The sequence below is a fragment of the Hemicordylus capensis genome, chromosome 10, assembly GCF_027244095.1.
Source record: "Hemicordylus capensis ecotype Gifberg chromosome 10, rHemCap1.1.pri, whole genome shotgun sequence".
In the NCBI taxonomy this organism is placed as follows: Eukaryota; Metazoa; Chordata; class Lepidosauria; order Squamata; family Cordylidae; genus Hemicordylus; species Hemicordylus capensis.
In genome coordinates, this window is record NC_069666.1 from 11,163,618 (window position 1) to 11,185,153 (window position 21,536).

A 21,536-nucleotide genomic window follows, 5' to 3' on the forward strand; every position below is an offset into this window, starting at 1 on the left:
TACTTAGAAATTCATCTCACTCCTAAAGGAAGCCCTTGTGTCCAGACCTGAAATGTTTAATAGATTAATCCCAGAGTTCTCAAACTTGGGTCCTCAGATATTGGTTGGGTCCTCAGATGGAGGACCCAACCACATCTGGTCTTGTGGCAGCAAGCATGACTTGTCCCCTTAGCTAAGCAGAGTCTGCCCTGGTTGCATATGAAAGGGAGACTTGAAGCGTGAGCACTGTAAGATAGTCCCCTCTAGGGGATGGAGCCGCTCTGGGAAGAGCAGAAGGTTCCAAGTTCCCTTCCATCTCCAATATAGGGCTGAGAGAGATTCCTGTCTGCAACCTTGGAGAAGCTGCTGCCAGTCTGTGAAGACAATACTGAGCTAGATAGACCAATGGTCTGACTCAGTATATGGCAGCTTCCTATGGTCTTCCTGTGTCCTATGGTGTTGGATTCCCATCACCCCCAGCCATAATAGGCTTTGATCATTGTGGACTTCATATGAGTTGTAGTCCAACATTTGGAGACCCAACTTTACGAACCCCTGGATTAATCTGTTAGATTAAGTTGAAGTGCACCACTCTGTCCAATACATGACATAAACTCTCTGTGTTCATGGAAGATTTTCCATATTAACTTATCTGCTATGGAACCCTCAAGAGTTTGCCACAGTACATAGGAACCTAAGAACAGCCCTGCTGGATCAGGCCCAAGGCCCACCTAGTCCAGCAGCCTGTTTCTTACAGTGGCCCACCAGATGCCCCTCGGAAGCCCACAGGCAAGAGCTGAGGGCATGCCCTCTCTCCTGCTGTTGCTCCCCCACATGGGGGCTTTAGAGGCATCCTGCCTTTGAGGCTGGAGGTGGCCTATAACCCTCAGACTAGTAGCCAGTGATAGACCTGTCCTCCATGAATTTGCAAAGGATTGCAAAGGTACTGCAAAGGATTCTGGGCAGGGGCGGAGCTATAATTGGGCGAACGGGTTCAAAGAAACCGTGCCGTGCCCAATCAGGAGCCGCCATTCGCGGCCCTGACACGCCCCTCGCGTCTGACGTCAGATGCGGGGGCGGTAGTTTAGCTTCCAAGTGGGGGCCGCACAGCCCCTTCGGGAGCTAAACAAAGGCTGGCACTGCGTTCGCAGCACCAGCCTAACTAGCTCCGGAAGGGGCCGCGCGGTCCCTTCAGGAGCTAAGACTGGTGCTGCGTTCGCAGTGCAGCCCAGAAGCAGCTCTTCCCTGCAGGGAAGAGCCGCTCCTGGGCTGCGCTGCCAACGTAGCACCAGCCTTCGTCTAACTGCCGAAGGGGCCGCGTGGCCCCTTCAGCAGTTAAGCTGTTTCTCCCGAACGGAGCCTCAAGGCTCCGTTCGGGAGCCAGACCACGCCCCCCGCATCTGACGTCAGGCGCAGGGGGCGGGGCTATTGGGGCGCCCGCCGCGGCCACACACGGGCCGCCGGCGGGCTGGCTACGCCCCTGATTCTGAGACATGTACTAGGGCATTCCATCAGTTCATGCAGGGGACTCTCAAGGCTTATTGGACCTCACCAGTGTAACATGTAATTTGTCTCTCACGGAAATTTGCCTGCCATTACTGATCATCTTACTAAAAAAGAGCTGATAACCTTCCGAAGAAGCCCAGTTTGGAACTCAATTTAAAAATAACTGCACTGCACCACATCCTGTGGTCTCTCAATTAAGGCTCCACAATGCGCACCCAGAACCAGTTATCCCCCTGCTAACTGAGCAGAGAGGCACCTTTCAAAGTGGTGTTTCTTTTATATTTAGCAGGGGGAGAGCAACTGGCTGTATCCAACCCCAACACAGCATCCCTCCAGTGGCTGTTGCTGGTGTCTACCTTGAGTTTCTTTTTAGATTGTTAGATTGTGAATCCTTTGAGGAGAGAGTGTCATCTTTATTTATTATCTTTCTATGTAAACCACTTTGAGAACTTTGGTTGAAAAGCGGTATCTAAATATTATTATTATTATTAGTAGTAGTAGTTTCTACTGACCGTCATCAAACCTCCGACAAGGTCACTTGTGTGGGGGTCTTCATCCTTTGTCCCAAGCTGTGGGGAGTACAACTCGGTGGTCCTCAGGATCTCGAGGACGCGGTCTAAGGCTTCAGCAACTGGCATGGGACTACTCTCTTGTGCAGCATTGATTATATTTATTACCTAGGATGAAAGAAAGTAGATTCAGATTCAGACTTGTTTATTACCGTTATTGACCGGAAATAAAAAAATTATAATCACAAAATATGTGATAGCAAGGTACAAACAAATCTAAATATTCAAAGTAGTACACATATAATATAGGTAAATATATACAATAAATGACAATATGAATGAAGATGTTCAATGAATAACAGAGAAATATCCCAAACAGTAAATAACCACTATATATACACACACTTGTGTCTACTAAAGTATACTGTGGCCCAGTTCAGACATACAAGTTAACTGGACTAAAGCATGGCCGTGGTTTCAATTCTTAACTCCAAATTACATCACAGATTTCACCAAACTGTGGCCAGCCAAGCTCCAGTTGAAGGAAAGGGGAGCCCCTCCCTGCTGACGGCCGCTGGGGCATATTCCCACTTCTAGGATTGGCGTTTGGAATAGGCATGAAACCGTGGTTATAGCTGAGTCAGCATTCGGGCATAAAGTTTCAGCAGCAAAACCTCAGTTGTTGGCAAAACTTAAGAGATAACGGAAGGTTCCAACTGGAGTTTGGCGAGGTGAACCAGAGTTAGCTTTTGGCTTGTAACCACAGTTTTCGTGCCCACTATGGGCTCTCATCCACAAAAGCTTATGCCAAAATAAATAGGTTCGTCTTTAACAGAGACTGCTGCTGGTGTCTATCATGTTTATTTTTTAAATTGTGAGCCCTTTGGGGACAGGGATCCATCTTATTTATTTATTATTTCTCTATGTAAACCACTTTGGAACCTTTTGTTGAAAAGTGGTATATAAATATTTGTTGTTGTTTAAGGCACGCTTACGGTAATAGACTAGCAGGACCAGAAACTCAACCGGGCACCAAAGGTGTAGCGGGGGAAGAGTGGGGCTGTGTGAACACAGGAGGCCTCCCCACTCGTAGCAGTGCCCCTCAAGACAGTGCACGCATGCCATGTGCAACCCCAAACAAGTCCCCCACTGCTCGTCCCCCCACTCCAACTGGCTGCCCACCCAGCAGCCCCTCTGCGGCTGCCAGCCACCTCTGCCTCCATTGTCCCATTGGGAGCAGGGGCGCACCCACTTTCCATTGGCCGGGAGCCCAGCCAATGGAAGGAGGAGGAGCCTGGGAGCTAGGTGAGTGGCCGAAGGAGGCGGCTGGCAGCAGCAGGCGGCCAGCTCCAGCGGGAGCCCCGGCCAGCTGGAGAGGGGAGCAGGGCGGGTGGTGGCTCCACCCAGATGCCCGGAGGTTCCTGGACACAAGACGCCTTAGGTTCTTTAAACCCATCCGCCCTAATATAGCTCCACCCCCGCATGGCGCCTTACCTTGGTAATAGGTGCTTCGATAGTCATGGAATGTATCCTGGCCATAGATGAGTGTCTTCTCTGTGAACTGCCTATGCAAGGGAAACGGGACAAAATGAGTGAATGGTGTCAGCATTCCTGATGTGAGCACACCGCCATCTCAGCTAGGATGCCCATCATCAGATATAAGGCTAAAACCTACCCAAGGGCTAGATTTGGTATGAAGACACATGGCAGACAGTATTCAACTCTGTTTCTCTTAAATGTTTTGATATTCTAGTACTGGGAAAAAGAAAAAGAATCGGCAGCTTGAGACATGTCAGGATTTATTTATTTTTAAATCCGTTTTCGACCACACTGTTGGATGTTTTCCTTCTCTTCTTTCATGGGGGTGAATAATCCAGCAAGAATAGTTGGATCCTGTGCCCTGTCTAATTAAGTATTCACATGTTTGTGTGGGTCTGAAGCAGTGTTCCCTCTAACAGGGATTCCCATATATTGTTGACTACAACTCCCAGAATCCCAAAACAAAAGCCACTGAATTAAATAAATTGCAGTTGGGGATTCTGGGAATTGTAGTCAACAACATCTGGGAATCCCTGTTAGAGGGAACATTGGGTCTGAGCTGCCTGATCCCATTCCCATCTTATAGCTGACATGATAGATGCTCCAGTTTCTAAACCAAGATGATAAAATTTCAATGAACTTGAAGAGAAAGTTCTGACAAAGAGAACATTCTGCAAGGAGAACTTTTGATTGGGGTTCAAGAGTGTCAAAGACAGAAAAAGCAGATTTCAAAAGATGCAAACAACAACAAAACATACCATCGCTGCCCCGAGACGTGGTAGATCGGACATCTAAAGAGCCTTTCCTTCTGTCTTTGTGTCTGCAAGTCTGGATATCTGTGGAGGCAGGGAAGGGACACGATCACTGTGAGGGTGGATAATTCCCATTTTGAAAGGTGAAAGTCAAACTGAAGCAGTGTGAGATCTGAATCCTAAGCAGCGCTTTAGCCAGACTCATTGGCCCAGGAGTCAGGGGCGGCCCTTTCATGAGGCGAGGTGAGGTGGTTGCCTCAGGTGGCAGATTATTGGAGCACCAACATAACCAATATAAGCTGTATTGGGTTTAAGTATTTGTTAGCTGCCTCATAACAATTGTTCTCTGGGCAGCTCATAAAATAAAACAACAGAACAGCAGCAACTGAATAAAAACATACAATTTAAAGCACATTTAAAGAAAATAAAGCTAAAATAAAATACAAAAACATCTAAAATCTTCAAAATATTAAAATGAGCCAGTGCGGTATAGTGGTTAGGGTGTTGGTAAAGGCCTGCTCAACTTAGGCCCCCCCAGTTGCTTTTGGACTACAACTCCCATAATCCCCAGTCACAGTAGCCAATAGCCAGGGATTATGGGAGTTGTAGGCCAACACCTGCAGGTGGGCCAAAGTTGAGCAGGCTTAGTCTGGGACCAGGGGGACCCAAGTTCAAACTCCCCTTCATCCAGGAAACTCACTGGGTGACTCTGGGCACGTCACCTATCTCTCAGGCCAGCCTACATCACAGGGTTGTTGTGAGGATAAACATAACTATATACTGGGCTCCTCAGAGGAAAAGTGGGATATAAATTAAAGATAAATATTTTGTGTTTAAACAGTTTGTATTTTCTGCAAGCTTTTAACAAGTTGCTTGGCTCAACCTCAACTCAGGTACTGATCAAGCAGTCCTGACTGGTACTGTTACTAATGTCACAGGGGCCATAAGGCAGCCAGAGGAATCGTTGTTTCTGCACCCCTTTCTATCTCTGGCCATTTTTTTGCTCAGGACAGAGCTGACCCAAGACATTTTGGCACAGACAGAGGAAAATCCAAATGGCATTCTTGGTGTTAAAACCAATCCATACATCATATTAAACTGCTGACAATTCACTCTGCTCCAAAAGTTCCCAACATCGACATCAGCATGAAAGGTGACAGCCAACTCCCTTTGCCTTTACCCAACACCTGCGGTCATTACAGAAGAAGCCAATAAACACGTCCTTCGGGTTCTAACCCAGCCACAACACAACACAGATTTTGCCCTTGACATATTTAACCGAGCTGTTTCCTAGGACTAGGAAGGGAAATGGGGATTGCCTTCTCCTAAGCACCCATTAAATAGTCATGGTTGCCTTGATTTCTCTTTGAAACACATTTGCCTGGAGCAGATTAGTTTCCATTTATTTAGTCTTCCTCCTGGAAGACTATTTTATGGCGATCCAAATATTATTGCTTCTCCAGCACGGTGTAATCGAGTTCAAGTCTCTTGGCTGGGAGCTCGTTTTCATCACCTTGTGCCCTGAGGGAGACTGGAGTCTCTAAAAGTCTGAGTGATGAGCTGGAAACTTCAGATCTCACTCTGTGATTTAGGAGCCTGCGTGGTCACAGACTACACTGCTGCAGTCTCTTTGGAAGAAGAGGAGCTGACACCCTTCCAAACACCCTCCTCCGCCATATGCATGCCACCGTCGCACGAGGGCAGCTGGGGGGATCGCTACTGGCATGTAATGGTAGCTGGGGGGAACGCCACCAATACAGGAAGCTGCAGCGAGCGGTGGAGGAGCAGGTTTGGACCTGCTCTCTTCCCTTCTAAAGGTGCCAGGGCTGTGCTGCGAATCGCTTTTCGAATCGCGAATCACGATTCATGCACGTTCCTACACAGTAGCTGGGCACCTGCTTTGCTTGCAGCAGGCCTGAGATTCAATCCCTGGCAGCCAGGAAATTAAATGAAACCTGAATGCAAACCCAAAAACTGCTTCAGAGAGGTGTTGTTGTCCCCCCCCACCCGCCCCAGTGAACTGGAGCTGAAGAAAAAGCTAAGCTCTCTTGGTTGACTTGAATGCAAACCGAAGCCCCGAACACAAAAAAGTAGCAACCAATTCAAAGCCAGTGGTTCAGTAATCAGGGAGTTGTAGTCCAGCAACATCTGGGAACCCCAAGTTTCAGAATCTCTGACTGGTTAAAAATAAAACTGATCTTAAGTAATAAGACAGGGAAATCTCCAAAATATTTTGAAGAGGCACTGTAAGTTAGACTAGATGGATCAATAACGTATAAGGCTGTTTCACACGTTCCTAATTTGGCACCCATTAGAAAGAGAGAACTTTCAGATCTTGATAGCTAAAATGAAGGTCTTTCAGGGGCCTTCATTTCTCACTGTAACATGTATTAATCATTACTGCGGACTGCCTAAAGCCAAAGTGATTATAACATTTCAAAAACATGTCGGGTTATATGTTTTCCAACAGTTACACAACTCTTCTAGCAGATTGGTCGTGCGCCGAACTGTAATGCAACTGTTCTCATGGGACAAACTTGCAGGATCTTACCTGTCTGGGACTCGGCCTGAACACGTTCACATACTCTTTCAGCCTGCAATGAGAGGGAGAAAGAGACAGTTAGCCAGGAGCACGCTGGGAGGGAGCGTACCACTGCCAGCAAGCGACATCTCTCGTCTTGCTTACCTTGTTGTTGTCGGTGCAAGGTCTGCTAAGGGACACATAGTGTCTAATTCTTCTGCAAGAAAGAAAGCGTACGCAATGAAAAATAAAGGCAGGGAAGGCGGGCCAGGGCAGCGGCCGCCCTGTTCGCCCCACAGCGGTCTACTTTTTGGTTAGTGGCATAATGACACTGGTGGTGGTGGTGGTGGTGGTAGCGGATGTTCAAAATTTGGCTGCCGCAGGCACTGCTGCCACATCCACCCACAAGCTACCCTGCCACTGCCCCGACCCCGACCACAGAGCTGCCTTAGGGACCGCTTCCAGCAGCCGCAGCGGCTTGCTAACGTCTACCTGGCTACAGTTCAGTGTAGGCTCGGGGCCCGTCACCAGGCTGTGATGTCTCTGTATAGAGGCCGGGTGAACCTTAGCAAGTTGCCACGGCTCCCGGAGGCTGAGACGCTGCCGCAGACACGGAGGCCGTGGTGGCTGGAGGCGGCAGTTGACTGGGGGCCTGGAGGGAGAGGCAGCGGGTGAGCGGCCCCTGGCTGTGAGTGGCCCGTATTCAAGGAACACGTCTGCTCAGTGGTGGGTCTGCCACTGTGTTTAGTCCTGTTGCCAGAGATACAAGTCTGTTCACACAACTTTCTGTGTTCTGGATTGACACCTGGTGGGTGGGGGGCAACTCTCAATGGGGGGGGGGATTTGGCAAAGGGGCCTCTGGCCATAGCTCAGCGCTCCCCATAGCTCATAGTTCCATGTGTATCACATGTCAAAAATCCCAGGTTCAACTGCTGGCATCTCTGGACAACGACCCCTCCGAGAGCGAAGGCCGTGGAAAACAGCCCAAGTCTCATTCTAGTTACAGTATGTGAGCCTTCAGCATGAGAACCAGAAACTTTCTTTTTCAAAAAGCACACTGAAGGCTGAAATCCTCATTATATCTTGCACTCGACACTAAACTATTGCCAGCAGCCCAGTTCTCCAGGGGCTGCTTATTTGGTAGCATGGCTGTATCTCCCTCCTGACTGCCTGCTGGTTTGTTGGGGAAGTCCCGCAGGACATGTGGGCAGGGTCAGCTGCTGTGGCAGAGCCGCCCCATCTCCAACCCCAGGGGAACTGAAAGACCGCTTTCTCCCATACGAGCGGCTCACCTGTTAAGGTCAACAGAGGAGGCCCTGCTAAGTGTTCCAACAATGTTCAGTATCAGTTCGGTCGGGACCCAGGAGTCAGAATCCTCTCCAAAGTTGCCCCAAGGCTCTAGAACAGGGCTGCCCCACTTCGCCCCTCCAGTTGTTGCCAGACTACAGCTCCCATCATCCACAGCCAAAAACGCAGGGATGATGTGAGTTGTAATCCAATCACAGCTGGAGGACCAAAGTTGTGCAGCCCTGCTCTAGAACCTCCTCCCTCCAGCTACCGTTGGACTACAATTCCCATCACCCACAGCAACTAGTCAGGGATGACGGGAATTGCAATCCAACAACAGCTGGAGGGCCAAAGTTGTGCAGCCTTGCTCCAGAACTTCCTTCCTCCAGCTATGGTTTGACTACAATTCCCATCATCCACAGCCACCAGTCAGGGATGATGGGAGCTGTAGTCCAAAGTTGTGCAGCTCTGCCCTAGAACTCCCTCCCAAGGGAGGCTAATTTAGCTCCCTCCTTACCAGCCTTTCACTGGGCAGCAAGCACATTTTTATTCCAGAACACTTTTAATTTGTAGCTGCTATACTGTGCGGAGATTTTCATTGCTGTGCTTCATTGCCGATTGATGCTTTATTCCTCTTTTTCACATCGCATTTCAAACTATCAGAAGCCATCTTGGGCTCTGCATTTCTATTTCTATTTTGCAGTGAAAAGGCGGAATATAAAACATCTTAGATAAATGATAAACTTAGATAAACTAAGGACAACGGGCACAGCAACCAGCCTCGGAATTGACGATGAAGACACTGAAGGGGTGGATAGCTTCTGCCTTTTAGGATCGACCATCAACAGTAAAGGATCCAGCAGTCAAGAAATACGCCACAGACTAGCACAGGCCTGCTCAACTTCGGCCCTCCTGCAGATGTTGGCCTACAACTTCCATAATCCCTCGCTATTGGCTACTGTGGCTGGGGATTATGGGAGTTGTAGTCCAAAAACAGCTGTGGGGCCGAAGTTGAGCAGGCCTGGACTAGCACTAGGTAGGGTTGCAATGAAAGCCTTGGAAAGGATACTGAGATGCCGTGACATGGCTACACCTACAAAGATTAGAATCGTTCAGAACATGGTTTCCCCCATGACATTCTATGGATGGGAAAGCTGGTCTTTGAAGAAGCAAGATAGAAAAAGCATTGACGCTTTTGAACTGGAGAAAACTTTTGAGGATACCATGGACAGCCAGGAAAACAAACCAATGGATCATAGAACAAATCAATCCAGAATTCTCACTCAAGGCGGCACAAATGACCAGGCTCAAATTATCATACTTTGGGCACCTTATGCGAAGACCCAGCTCCCTTGAGAAGTCCATAATTCTGGGAAAGGTTGAAGGAAAGAGAAGAAGAGGACAACCAGCAGCAAGGTGGATGGACTTGATTACTACAGCAATGAATGCCAAGCTGAAGACAGATCATCCTGGAGAGAAACTATCGATGTGGTCGCTAAGAGTCGACACCGACTTGACGGCACTTAATCAATCATCAATCAGATAAATCATAAATGAAGGTGTGCTGGTCTTCGCACTTACCCTCCCTGTCCAATGACAGGTATTATCTTCGCAGTTTGTTGTATGCTCTCTCCGTTTTTCTTTTTGGTGTAGTAGGTTCCTTGCCACTCCTGCAGGCAGGATTCAAGAAAGAACGATGTTCAGCTTAACAGCTCACGGGCTGTTCCAAACACACACACACACACACACACACACACACACACACACACACACAAAATTTAATACTACCTCAATGCATAATTTCGAATCTTTAATGTAACATGATGCCCCTTGATGGCCACTGAAGCGCTCCATGAAAACACCTGACTTCCTGGAATTCTGTTGATGTATTTAAATGCTTGGCAAAATCTTGCCTCTTCTCTTTAACAGATCTCCCTCCTTTACCACTTCCCATCACTCTCCTGTCCTTGTATGTCTTGCACACTGCATCTGGGCCAGCGACAATGTGAAAGCGACCACCGCGAAGGCACTCTCTTTGAGCTGGATGATGTGACTGGTGCATTTACATGTGGCAGGGTGTGCATGGACCACTTATACAGGCAAGCATTTTATCTGTGGCTACCGTTGCATCATAGAAAGAAGGCTTTCCTAGGTAATGACAGTCTTTGGTGGATGCCCTGGGTACAATGAGTGTTCCCTCTAACAGGGATCCCCAGATCTTGTTGACTACAACTCCCATAATCCCCAAACAAAAGCCATTGCAGTTGGGGATTCTGGGAGTTGTAGTCAACAACATCTGGGGATCCCTGTTAGAGGAAACACTGCCCAGGTACTCAATGCATATGCAGTCCTCCTTCTTAAGCCAGGCCTGCTCAACTGAGCCCCCCCCAGCTGTTTTTGGACCACAACTCCCATAATCCTCAGCCACAGCAGCCAATATCCAGGGATTATGGAAGTTGTAGGCCAACATTTGCAGGAGGGCCGAAGTTGAGCAGCCCTGTGACTTAAGCAAAGGTTTGCAGTTGCTTTCCGCTCAGCCGTGAAGGCCACAGGGTGACCTGGGAGAGCCTAAACCAGGGCGGGGCAACTTTGGCCCTCCTGCAGATGTTGGCCTACAACTCCCATAATCCCTGACCCTTGGCCCTTGTGGCTAAGGATTATGGGAGCTGTAGTCCAAAAAGAGCTGGCGGGCCAAAGTTGTGCCACCCTCAGCTACCCCACAGGGCTGTTTTGAGGACAAAGCAAGATCAATCCACAGATGGTGCCCTGAGATCTTGGTGGGAAGACACAAATCTGGTCCACAAACCCCTCTCAGGGGCAGAGTGCCTGCTCTTCATGCAGAAGCTTCCACGTTCAATCCCTGGCAGCATCTCCAGGTAGAGCTGGGAAAGGCTCCTGCTTTTTAGAGAGCTGCTGCCAGTCAGCGCATACAATGCTGAGCTAGATGAATGAATAGTCTGACTCAGAATAAGGCAGCTTCATATGTTCTGAATACAGCCTCCGAATATGAAGGTTTCGTTTAGGGGATGGGGTCACAGCCCGGGGCAAAGCATCTGCTTTGCATGCAGAAGGCCCCTGGTTCAATCCCTGGCAGCATCTCCAGGTAGGGCTGGGAGAGACTCCTGCCTGCAACCTTGGAGAGCTGCTGCCAGTCAGTGTAGACAATACTGAGCTGAGATGGACCAACGGTCTGACTCGGTATAAGGCCGCTTCCTATGTGCCCAATTAGTTCTAGCACTGTTGTTCATTCCGACTATAATCAAATCAAAGGCACTCTTGGCTGGCACAGCACACAGACATTTCAGCCTTTGTTCTGCTGACATGTTTGAACACACTCTTGGGAACATGCTGACACTTATGCTCATGGCCAGATGCATATGGTAACGGGAGCATTTCCTGGGCTTTGATGCACACACCATGAGTCATCCCCTCCTTGCATCAACTTCTGGATGCATTCACGCTGAGACGTTCATCGTGCCTGTGATTCACTGTCGCCTCTCCGCCAAACGCAACCACCTCCGTGTGGCCTCCACCATCGCCCACTTATCTCACCTGACTCACACGGGGTTACACGCATGCTGTGACGTGTGCTGCCTCTTTGAAGAGGCAACCCAGCCACTGTGTTCCTGCACCAGCAGGAGGATGACCCTCTCCTTTCATCAGGCTGCCTCCGTGTTGTTCTTTCTGCTGCCCTCAGTGGGGCGAGACCGGGGCGGCCTTTCCATGAGGCAGGGTGAGGCGGTTGCCTCAAGCGGCAGATTACTGGGGTGCCAGCAGGGCAGGGAGTGGAGCTGGCCTTGTGGTAGCAAGCATGAATTGTCCCTTTTGCTAAGCAGGGTCCAGCTTGGTTGGCATTTGGACGGGAGACTACATATGAACAAGGTAAGATATTCCCCTTAGAGCAGGGGTTCCCAACCGGTGGTCCTCCAGAAGTTGCTGAACCGAAACTCCTGTCATCCCTGGGGATGATGAGAGTTGTCATTCATCAACCTCTGGAGTACCACCAGTTGAGAACAATGTTCCTGCTAACAGGGATCCCCAGATGTTATTGACTACAACTCCCACAATCCCCAAGCAAAAGACATTGCAGCTGGGGATTCTGGGAGTTGTAGTCAACAACATCTGGGAACCTCTGTTAGAGGGAACACTGGTTGGGAACCCTGTCTTAGAGGATGGGGCCATGGATCAGTGGCAGAGCATCTGCATGCTTGCATGCAGAAGATCCCAGGTTCACTCCCTATTGTCTCCAGGTAAGGCTGGGAAAGACTCCTCCCTGAAACCAAGGACAAGCTGCTGCCAGCCAGTGTAAACAATATTTTGGGATGGGATTGCAGCTCAGAGGCAGAGCATCTGCTTTGTATGCAGAAGGTCCCAGGTTTGCTCCTTAGCAGCAGCTCCAGGTAGGGCTGAGTGAGACCCCTGCCTGAAACCTTGGAGAGTCACTGCCAAAACTTGCAAGGAGTATGAAGGAAGAAGAGGAGGCTGCTGGCAATCTCCCCTCCTTCCTACCCCCCATGCACTTCCAAAGGCTGGTTTTGAAAGGGGCCTGGCCCCCGCCAGGGTCATGGGGCAAGGCAGGATTTGACACTCCAGCTCAGACACCGCCATCCCTTGAGCCGCCCCTGGGCAAGGCTATTTTCTCTTGGGAGCGGAGAACACACCACAGACTCATGTACCGTTGCAGAGGATTCTGGGAACACTGTCTGCTTGCAAGAGAAAGCCAGCCATGCAGAAAGCCCGCAGGTGAGGCCAGAATTATGCATGGCTTTGAGCATGCAGGTGCCCCTTGAACCTCTGAGGAGCCCTAGGCAGCTTCCTAGTTTGCCTCTATGGTAGGCCGGTCCTGCCTGCCATGAACAGCTACAACCTTCTTTGGCAGCATTCAAAGCAGTAAGTAGCTCACATTCTGACTGCCGTGCACAGAAAAATGATTTGGTTTCTAAACAGTAGGCCCAAACAGCCCTGAATTGCAAAGCTTAGTGTATTGGCACATTTCAATGCAGAGTCAAAGTTTACATCTATCTCCAAAACAGCTGGTATTGTTATGACCCTTATGGCTGCACAAGCGGAGTAACTGTGGGCAAGGAGGAGGTACTGGTGGACTTGAAGCAACCTCCAGATATGTCCACTTCACAAAATCTGAAAGGGAAAACCCTAAGGGCCAACCTCCCTCAAAACTGCCCCTATGTAACTCAATGGAGCGGAATGTTCGCCAACTCAGAGGGCAGTTAACAGACAACCAGATGGGCAGAGCGAATGGAACTCAGTAGCGAGGTGCTGGTGGCGGGGAAGGGGAGTTTGAACAAAATAAACTGAAATTTCTCTGCTTGAAGAATACTCAAGATTCAAGTCAAGACAGTCACAACCCTTTCTGCTTCTGAGGGGGTGGGGGGAATGCCTAAAACATTCGCCATCCTCAGGCACAGGCTCATGTACCACATGACCACCAGGATATAGCACAACATTTTATTGCAGGTGCATACTTGTGTATACAAAATCACATTTATCACATTTGAATCCAATTCCTGTCCATCCTCCAGTGATCTCAGGGCAGGGTTTTATCTTCACAACAACCTTGCAAAGGTACTAAGGTACATACAAAGTTATAGAAATACTTACCTTTTCTATCTTGATGCAAGAATTAATAGCCTCAAGGAAATCTGCTTTTTTTTCATTTGTAGGCACTTCTGTTAGTTCCTTTCCTATTAATTCGCCCTTTTGATAGCCCATCATTGTTTCAAATGCAGGATTTATATACTGTGAAATTAAAATAAAAAAGGTACTCCAGTGAAACCAATGCAAGGCGAGGGGAATTAAGATCCATCTGTGCATAAATGTAATTTTAATTTCCCCCCTCTCTATTCCACATGCTCATACAGAAGTCCTGTCTCTCTCCAACTACTAGAATAGCTGTTAACTTACTCTCCCTTTTTACATAGTTGAAATACAATGAAGTATGATTGAACAGATCAGTGGAAATATTCACCTAACCTTCTTCAGAGCACATAAAAGTCAGATACTTCGTTAGAGAGATTTCTGTGGTACATTAAATACAAACCATCTCCACAAAAGCAAAAGGAGAAGTCAGTACACTGCGAAAGACATGTCACAAACCAAGCACCTCTGCAATGTCACAAAAGGGGAAGGGCCATATAAAAAGAAGGTTCCCAGTTCAATCCCTAAGGACAACATCTTTCGGAACTCCTGCTGACTCCAGGAGTTCCAAAATCGCACCCCCAAATCTGGAGCAAGTGGTGGCAACTTGCTCCGGTGGGAGGAGACTCAGGTCTTGTGGCAGCACGCATGAATTGTCCTCTTTGCTAAGCAGGGTCAGCCCTGGTTTGCATTTGAATGGGAGACTACATGTGAGCACTGCAAGATATTCCCCTCAGGGGATGAAGCCGCTCTGGGAAGAGCAGAAGGTTCCAAGTTCCCTTCCTGGTAGCATCTCCAAGATAGGGCTGAGAGAGACTCCTGCCTGCAAACCTGGAGAAGCCACTGCCAGTTTGTGTAGACAATACTGAGCTAGACGGACCAATGGGCTGACTTGGTAGAAGGCAGCTTCCTGTGTTCCGAGAGCTGCGGCCAGTCAATACAGACCAAGGCTGCACAATCTCTGGCCTTTTTTGGACTACAACTCCCATCCCCAGCAGCCAATAGTCAGGGGTTATGGGAGTTGTAGTTCAACATCTGCAGACAGCCCAGACAGCGCTCATTCCATTTCATTTCTAGACTGCCCTCCTAAAGCGGCTCAGAGTGGTTGACAATAAAAATCCAAACTGTTTTTAAAAAGCAATTAAAATATTACAAACACGATGAATGTTTATATACCGCTTTTCAACCAAAGTTCCCAAAGCGGTTTACATCAAGATACATAAATAAATAAAATGGCTCCCTGCCCCCAAAGGGCTCACAATCTAAAAAGAAACAGAAGGCAGAAACCACAATCAGAAACTCACAATCTAAGAAAGAAACATAAGAGAGCTGTGCTGGGGACAGACAGGGCCAGTTGCTCTCCCCCCCCCCTCTAACCACCACTTTAAAAAAGTGCCTCTTTGCTCAGTTAGCACTGGACATAAACCTGGTTTTATTAACATAAAATCAATTTCAAAATCACTAAAACCACTTAAATAGTATGAAAAGTTGGGTTGAAAATATGTGTATGGCTGTCTTCAAGGCCTCTAAAGATGACACATCTCTTATACCCACAGGGAGTAGCGTATTCAATAACCTCGGGGCAACCACTGAAAAGGCCCAATTCCAGGTTGCCATCAGATGAACGGTGGCACCCGAAGTTGGGCGTGGTGGATCACAACTTTGTGTAGCTTTGCTTTAAAACGGTCCAGATCCTTAGTCCCCCCCCAAAGGTGATTAAGACATAGTGATGGGCAAGCCTTTCCCAACACACATCACATCGGCTTGGGACTAATCCAAGACATTTCCCAAAAAGTTGAGAAATGGCTCCGCTTATTGCTGAGCCCATCTGACTTTGGAGAGAAGTCACCCACCTGCATGATGCTCTGCTACCCATCCGGCCTGATGACCCCCCCCCACACCCCTCCCCCTTATTTACTGGCTGGGTCAATAGAACTGAGAAGTGGGGAGAGGGAAAGCCTTCCTTTCTTCCAGCAGCCCCCACGGCCATAAGTGGGGCTTTTAAAAGGAAGGAGAGCTGGTCCAGCAATAGTGAGCATCAATTGTCCCCTTTGCTATTATTTGTTTGTTTGTTTGTTTGTTTCTATTTTTATACCGCCCTTCCGAAATGGCTCAGGGCTATTTACAATTAAAATAGAAACCATTAAAACCAATAACAATTAAAACAGAAATGTAAATATAAACATCAATTAACAATTAAAACGTCATAAAAAACAATGAAACAATCAGAACAATTAAAACCCTGAAAACCAGGTTACAGCATTAAAACAATTAAAACTAATTAAAAATCCTGGAAGGCCAGGCCAAACAGATAGGTTTTAAAGGCTCTCTTGAAGGTCAATAAAGAATTAAGACTGCGGATTTCTGCTGGGAGTGCATTCTTTCCACAGCCCCGGAGCAGCCACAGAGAAGGCCTGCCTCTGAGTCGCCACCAAACAAACCGGTGTACCTCCTCAGATGACCTTAACGTGCGGTGGGGATCATGTAGAAGAAGGAGCTCTCTAAGATATGCAGGGTCTGCCCTGGTTTGCATTTAGATGGGTGACTACATGTGAGCACTGCCTGCTTTAAGCTATTCCCCTCAGGAGATAGGGTTGAAGCTCAGTGGCAGAGCAGAGCATCTGCTTGCATGCAGAAGGTCCCAGGTTCAGTCCCTGGCAGCATCTCCAGGTAGGAGGCCTGTAACCTTGGCTGCCGCCAGTCAGTGTAGACCAGGGATTCTCAGGGTTGGGTTTCTAGATGTTATTGGACTTCCGCTCCCATAATCCCCTGCCTCAGTGGCCTTTGGTTGGGGATTATGGGAGTTGAAGTCCAATAACCTCTGGAGATGTTGAGAATCCCTGGTGTACACAATACTGAGCTAGATGGACCAATGGCCTGACTCCATATAAGGCAGCTTCCTACATTACCAAGCTGTGGTGGGGTCAGGATTTTAATTCACGCTGGAGTTCCTAATGCTCATGTCTTCCCTAAGAAAAGTATTAGAAGCTCCCAAACACTGTATTCAGCCCAGAGTCCAATGAGCATCTCTCTTAAAAAAAAAAAAAGAATTACCAATTCCGATATATTATTTTTACAACTCTCCTATGTGCTCTCCACTTCCTCTTTAAAAAGCTTGTGCCTGATCTTCGAGGCAAGCTAAAGCAAATGTGGCTGCTGCCTTTTGACTTTGGGCTAGATATGAAAAACCAGAAGCTTGTGTAGCAGAGCAGGTCTCAATTAACATAAATTCTGCATTAACAAGCACTCGTTTATTTATGTCGAATGAACCTATGATGAGGATCTATTCCTCTAGAAGTTAATTGAGGAAAGCCGCAGTGGAGCCAAGAGCGGATTCAGCAAGCCTTTTGTAAAATAAGATAGATGCCCAAACCACACTCCTTTGGAGCTAATCATAGCAAGGCCAATGAAGAATATTTGATGCTCATAAAAATAACCAGAACAAACCTGTATTATATGGTCTTCACTAGTGATCTCAATGGCTTCTTGGCTTTTCTCCAGTGCTGTAAAGATTGAATTACAAGCCCTGAAAATAAAGGGGGGAAATGCAGGATATTAGATTTGAGGGGCACAACTTGTACTTTTCTGGCTCTGTCAAAACAATTTTTTAAATACAGAAACAAAACCACAATGAAAGCAACACATTCATGTGAGAAAATCCTGCTCTGAAGATTAGGAGGAGGTTCGATAGGCTACGGCTGGGCTGTCAAGTCAAGCTTCTAGCAAGGAGGAGAGCATTTATCATAAGTAACCAGCGCTGATTATGCTTTACAAAGTACAAGAGAACAGGTTTCAGGATGGGCAGCGCGAAGGGGTGGAGGAAGACCCCCAACCCAGACAAGTACTACTATGAATATTTACTGTATATGCCACTCTTCAACCAAAGTTCTCAAAGCGGTTTACATAGAAACTTAAATAATACATAAATAAAATGGTCCCCTGTCCCCAAAAGGTTCACAATCTTTAAAAAAAAAACACCAGGCAGAAACCAGCAACAGCCACTGGAGGGACACAGTGCTGGGGTTGGATAGGACCAATTGCTCTCCTCCTGCTAAACAAAAGAGAATCACCACTTTAAAAGGTATCTCTTTGCTCAGTTAGCAGGGCTAACTATAGAGTTGCTCTCTATACTGCGTACATTCACCATATGCAGCTCTTAGGTTCCCACTTGGAACTATCTGAGGTTCTGACTCCTTTGACCACAGGCTGCCCTCCTTCTGAATCCCTGCCCTGGCAGACCCCAGCTCCACCTTCACCAACTCGACATACCCTGCAGCAGGGCTGCTCAATTTCAGCCCTCCTGCAGATGTTGGCCTACAACTCCCATAATCCCTGGCTGCAGACTACTGTGGCTGGGGATTATGGGAGCTGTAGTCCAAAAACAGCTGGAGGGCTGAGAGCCCTGTGGTTGTCTTTGGTAGAATACAGGAGGGGTTTACCATTGCCTCCTCCAGTATGAGGTGATACCTTTCAGCATCTTCCTATATCGCTGCTGCCTGCTATATAGTACCAGTGGGGATTCGAACCGGCAACCTTCCACTTGTTAATCAAGCATTTTCCCCACTGTGCCACTTAAGGTGGCTAGTTAGCATTACCTTAGTTTAAATTGTGCCCGCACTTCTCCATATTCAAGCTGAATGAGTTCATTGTAACAGGCCATGATGTTGGAATTTTCTACATATCTCTGTGAAGCAAAAAAGACACAACACCTCGGTTGCTAGCTCACCGACAAACAAAAGTGTCCCCAAATACCAACATTCTTTCTTATAAGCACACTTCTCCCCACCAAAAAGGGATCCGTTCAGCTGCAATTACACGCCGGCATCCAGCTCATGGGAAGCTGTCTACTCTTTCTACTCCGTTCTGTGCCAGCTAGACCTCACTGGGAATATCGTGTCCGAGTCTGGGCCCTGCATTGTAAGAAGGATGCTGATAAACTGGAATGCAGGGCGATCAAGATGGTGAGAAGTCTGGAAACCAAGTCCTATGAGGAACGGCTGGAGGAGCTGTAAACCTGCTTAGTTAGCAGAAACCCCTGCTAACATAACGTGTGAATAACAAAACGTGCACAAACTGTACAAAGAGTGTACATGCACTGGACATAACATGCCTGCTAGGCATGTGACATATGAGACCCACTTTGAAAGAGCTACCATTGGTGGCCAATCTGTTTCCGGGTCCAACTCAAGGTGCTGGTTTTGACCTTTAAAGCCCTAAACAGTTTGGGCCCTGGATACCTGAAGGACGGCCTGTTCCCAAGGGTTTCTGCCCGCTTGGTGAGGTCATAAGAGGGGGTTCTGCTCTGTGGGCTGACAATGAGGGAGGCGCAGCTGTTGAGCATGCGGGACAGGGCCTTCTTAGTTACTGCCCCCAGACTTTGGAATGCTCTCCAATCTCCATCTCACTTTTTAGACAGCGAGTGAAATCTTGGCTTTTTAACCAGGAATTTCAATGAGTGTGTTGTTGCTGCTGCTCTGTATTTTATGGTCATATTGTGTTTGTTTTTTAAACTTTTAATTCAATTTGTATCTTTATATTCCAATTTAATATTTTTTAGTGTGTAACTGTTTTATGGTCTTATATTGTTTTAAATGTTTTGTAAACCGCCTTGAGATTGTTTTAATGAAAGGCGGTATAAAAATCTAACAATAAAGAAAAAGACATGCAAGTAAGACTATGTAAGGTTATGCCATGGGACACCACTGGAAATGTGTGTACCCTCCACACACAGAGACAAGACCCGTAAATGTCAACCCTCGTCATTCCAGTACAATCATCAGCATGAGGTCATCCCACGAAGCTAACTGCCAGGAAATTTAAGACTGACAAAAGGGCATACTTTCCCACACAGGACATCACTCATCGATGGTGGAATTCTTTGCTGCAGGATCTGGTGATGGCCACCAGCTTGGATGGCTTTAAAAGGGGCTTAGAGAAATTCATGGAGGACAAGTCCATCAGGAGCTATTACCGGTAGTCTTGATGGCTACTGGCTATCTCTAGGCTCAGAAGCAGGATGCCTCTGAATCCCAGTTGCAGGGGAGCAACAGCAGGAGAGAGGGCATGCCCTCATATCTTGCCTGTGGGTGTTCCAGAGACATCTGGTGGGTCTCTGTGTGAAACAGGATGCTGGGCTAGATAGGCCTTGGGCCTGATCCAGCAAGCCTCTTCTTACATTCTTATGTTCTTACACACTTGCATATGTCTGGAAAATCAGGGAATTACCTCTGTCTATTTGGACATTCACAAAATTAGACTGAGCCTGTCAAAATTCATGGGTGAATGACGATGTTCCCAAAGTATATCTCCCAGGTTTTAGGACTGGGTGGGCTAAAAATATCAACATAAATAGTTACCCTTGTGAAACCGGCAGAAATGAGGGGCAGTATTGAGGATTCTTCGCGATCTGCATGCCTTAAAAACCGGAGAATGGAAAGATGTCAGAAAAGGCATTTCAGACTGGATTCAGATCCCAGCAACAACATATTTGGTTTAAAATGGTAGCTGTGGGTCTGACGTTTGTATTAAAGGACACATTCCAAATAGGGTGCCTGTGATGCCCACTATGGCTGCAATCCAGCAACTTCACACAAGTATAAATCCAACCAGATTCCATGGGAATCACACTTTTTAAAAGTCCATATCCTGCTTCTTACCCAATGCTGCCAAACTGGTTCACATTAGAATAAAAATACAGCATTACTGTAATACTGTATTACAAAATAGCCATCAGATCCACATACTAGGAACAATTAAGTCCCTCTCTTGGATTCCATCAGCAATCCATTCCGGCCATTCTGTGAGCGAACAAGAACTTCTCCATTGCCCTGCATGACCCAACTGCCACCTGGCCCTCATATACATAGGAAGCTGCCTTATACTGTGTCAGGCCATCTTGCTCAGTATTGTTCACACTGACAGGCAGCATCTCTCCAAGCTTTCAGGCAGAAAGAGTCTTTCTCAGTCACAGGAACATAGGAAGCTGCCATATACTGAGTCAGACCATAGCTCCATCTAGCTCAGTACTGTCTACCCAGACTGGCAGTGGTTTCACCAAGGTTGCAGACATGAATCTCTCTCAGTCCTATCTTGGAGGTGCCAGGGAGGGAACTTGGAACCTAGATTTTCTTCCCAGAGTGGCTCCATCCCCTAAGGTTTGTTTTAATGGTTTGTTTTAATTGTAAACCGCCCTGAGCCATTTTGGAAGGGCGGTATAAACATCAAATAAATAAATACATAAATGGAATATCTTAGTGTTCACACTTCTAGTCTCCCTTTCATATGCAACCAGGGGGGACCCTGCTTAGCTAAGGAGATAGGTCATGCTTGCTACCACAAGACCAGCTCTCCTCTCCTCCAGTCCTACCTGGAAACGTCAGGGATTGAACCAGGGACCTTCTGCATGCAAGGCAGATGCTCTATCAATAAGCTATGGCTGTATCTCCCTCCTCACTAGGACTCCATTGGTAGCCACCTATCCTGTACAAGGCAGAGGGAGAAAGAGCCCCATCTGCCAGCAAACCACTACTTTCACTTTCCCTGATGGATTTTTCTGCCCCATTTTTACAGGATGAGGCTGTAGTTCTTCAGTGGTAGAACATCCGCTTTGCATACAGAAGGTCCCTGGTTTAATCCTTAGCACCTCCAGGTCTTCAGGCCTTCTGCCTGAAACCTTGGAGAACTGCTGCCAGTCAGTGTAGACAATACTAAGCTAGATGGACAACGGTCTGATGCAGTCTAAGGCAGCTTCCTATGTTCCTAATTTCTTTTTCTTTCCTCCCGAATGTG

At 47.5% G+C, this 21,536-nt stretch overlaps 1 protein-coding gene across 8 annotated transcripts in view; it reads right to left on the reverse strand.

Moving 5' to 3' along the window:
• The window catches only part of PDE8A (phosphodiesterase 8A), a 157,885-nt gene that overhangs the window by 11,886 nt on the left and 124,463 nt on the right, over window positions 1-21,536 (reverse strand). For all 8 annotated transcript variants that reach the window (XM_053272962.1, XM_053272966.1, XM_053272959.1 and 5 more), the window contains exons 5-14: window positions 20,105-20,162; window positions 18,344-18,432; window positions 17,196-17,274; window positions 13,713-13,850; window positions 9,675-9,763; window positions 6,972-7,023; window positions 6,837-6,879; window positions 4,292-4,369; window positions 3,489-3,559; window positions 1,998-2,162 (exon numbers count right to left, since the gene is read on the reverse strand). In XM_053272962.1, coding sequence (XP_053128937.1) covers window positions 1,998-2,162; window positions 3,489-3,559; window positions 4,292-4,369; window positions 6,837-6,879; window positions 6,972-7,023; window positions 9,675-9,763; window positions 13,713-13,850; window positions 17,196-17,274; window positions 18,344-18,432; window positions 20,105-20,162 — 862 coding nt within the window. The remainder of the gene's footprint in view (window positions 1-1,997; window positions 2,163-3,488; window positions 3,560-4,291; window positions 4,370-6,836; window positions 6,880-6,971; window positions 7,024-9,674; window positions 9,764-13,712; window positions 13,851-17,195; window positions 17,275-18,343; window positions 18,433-20,104; window positions 20,163-21,536) is intronic.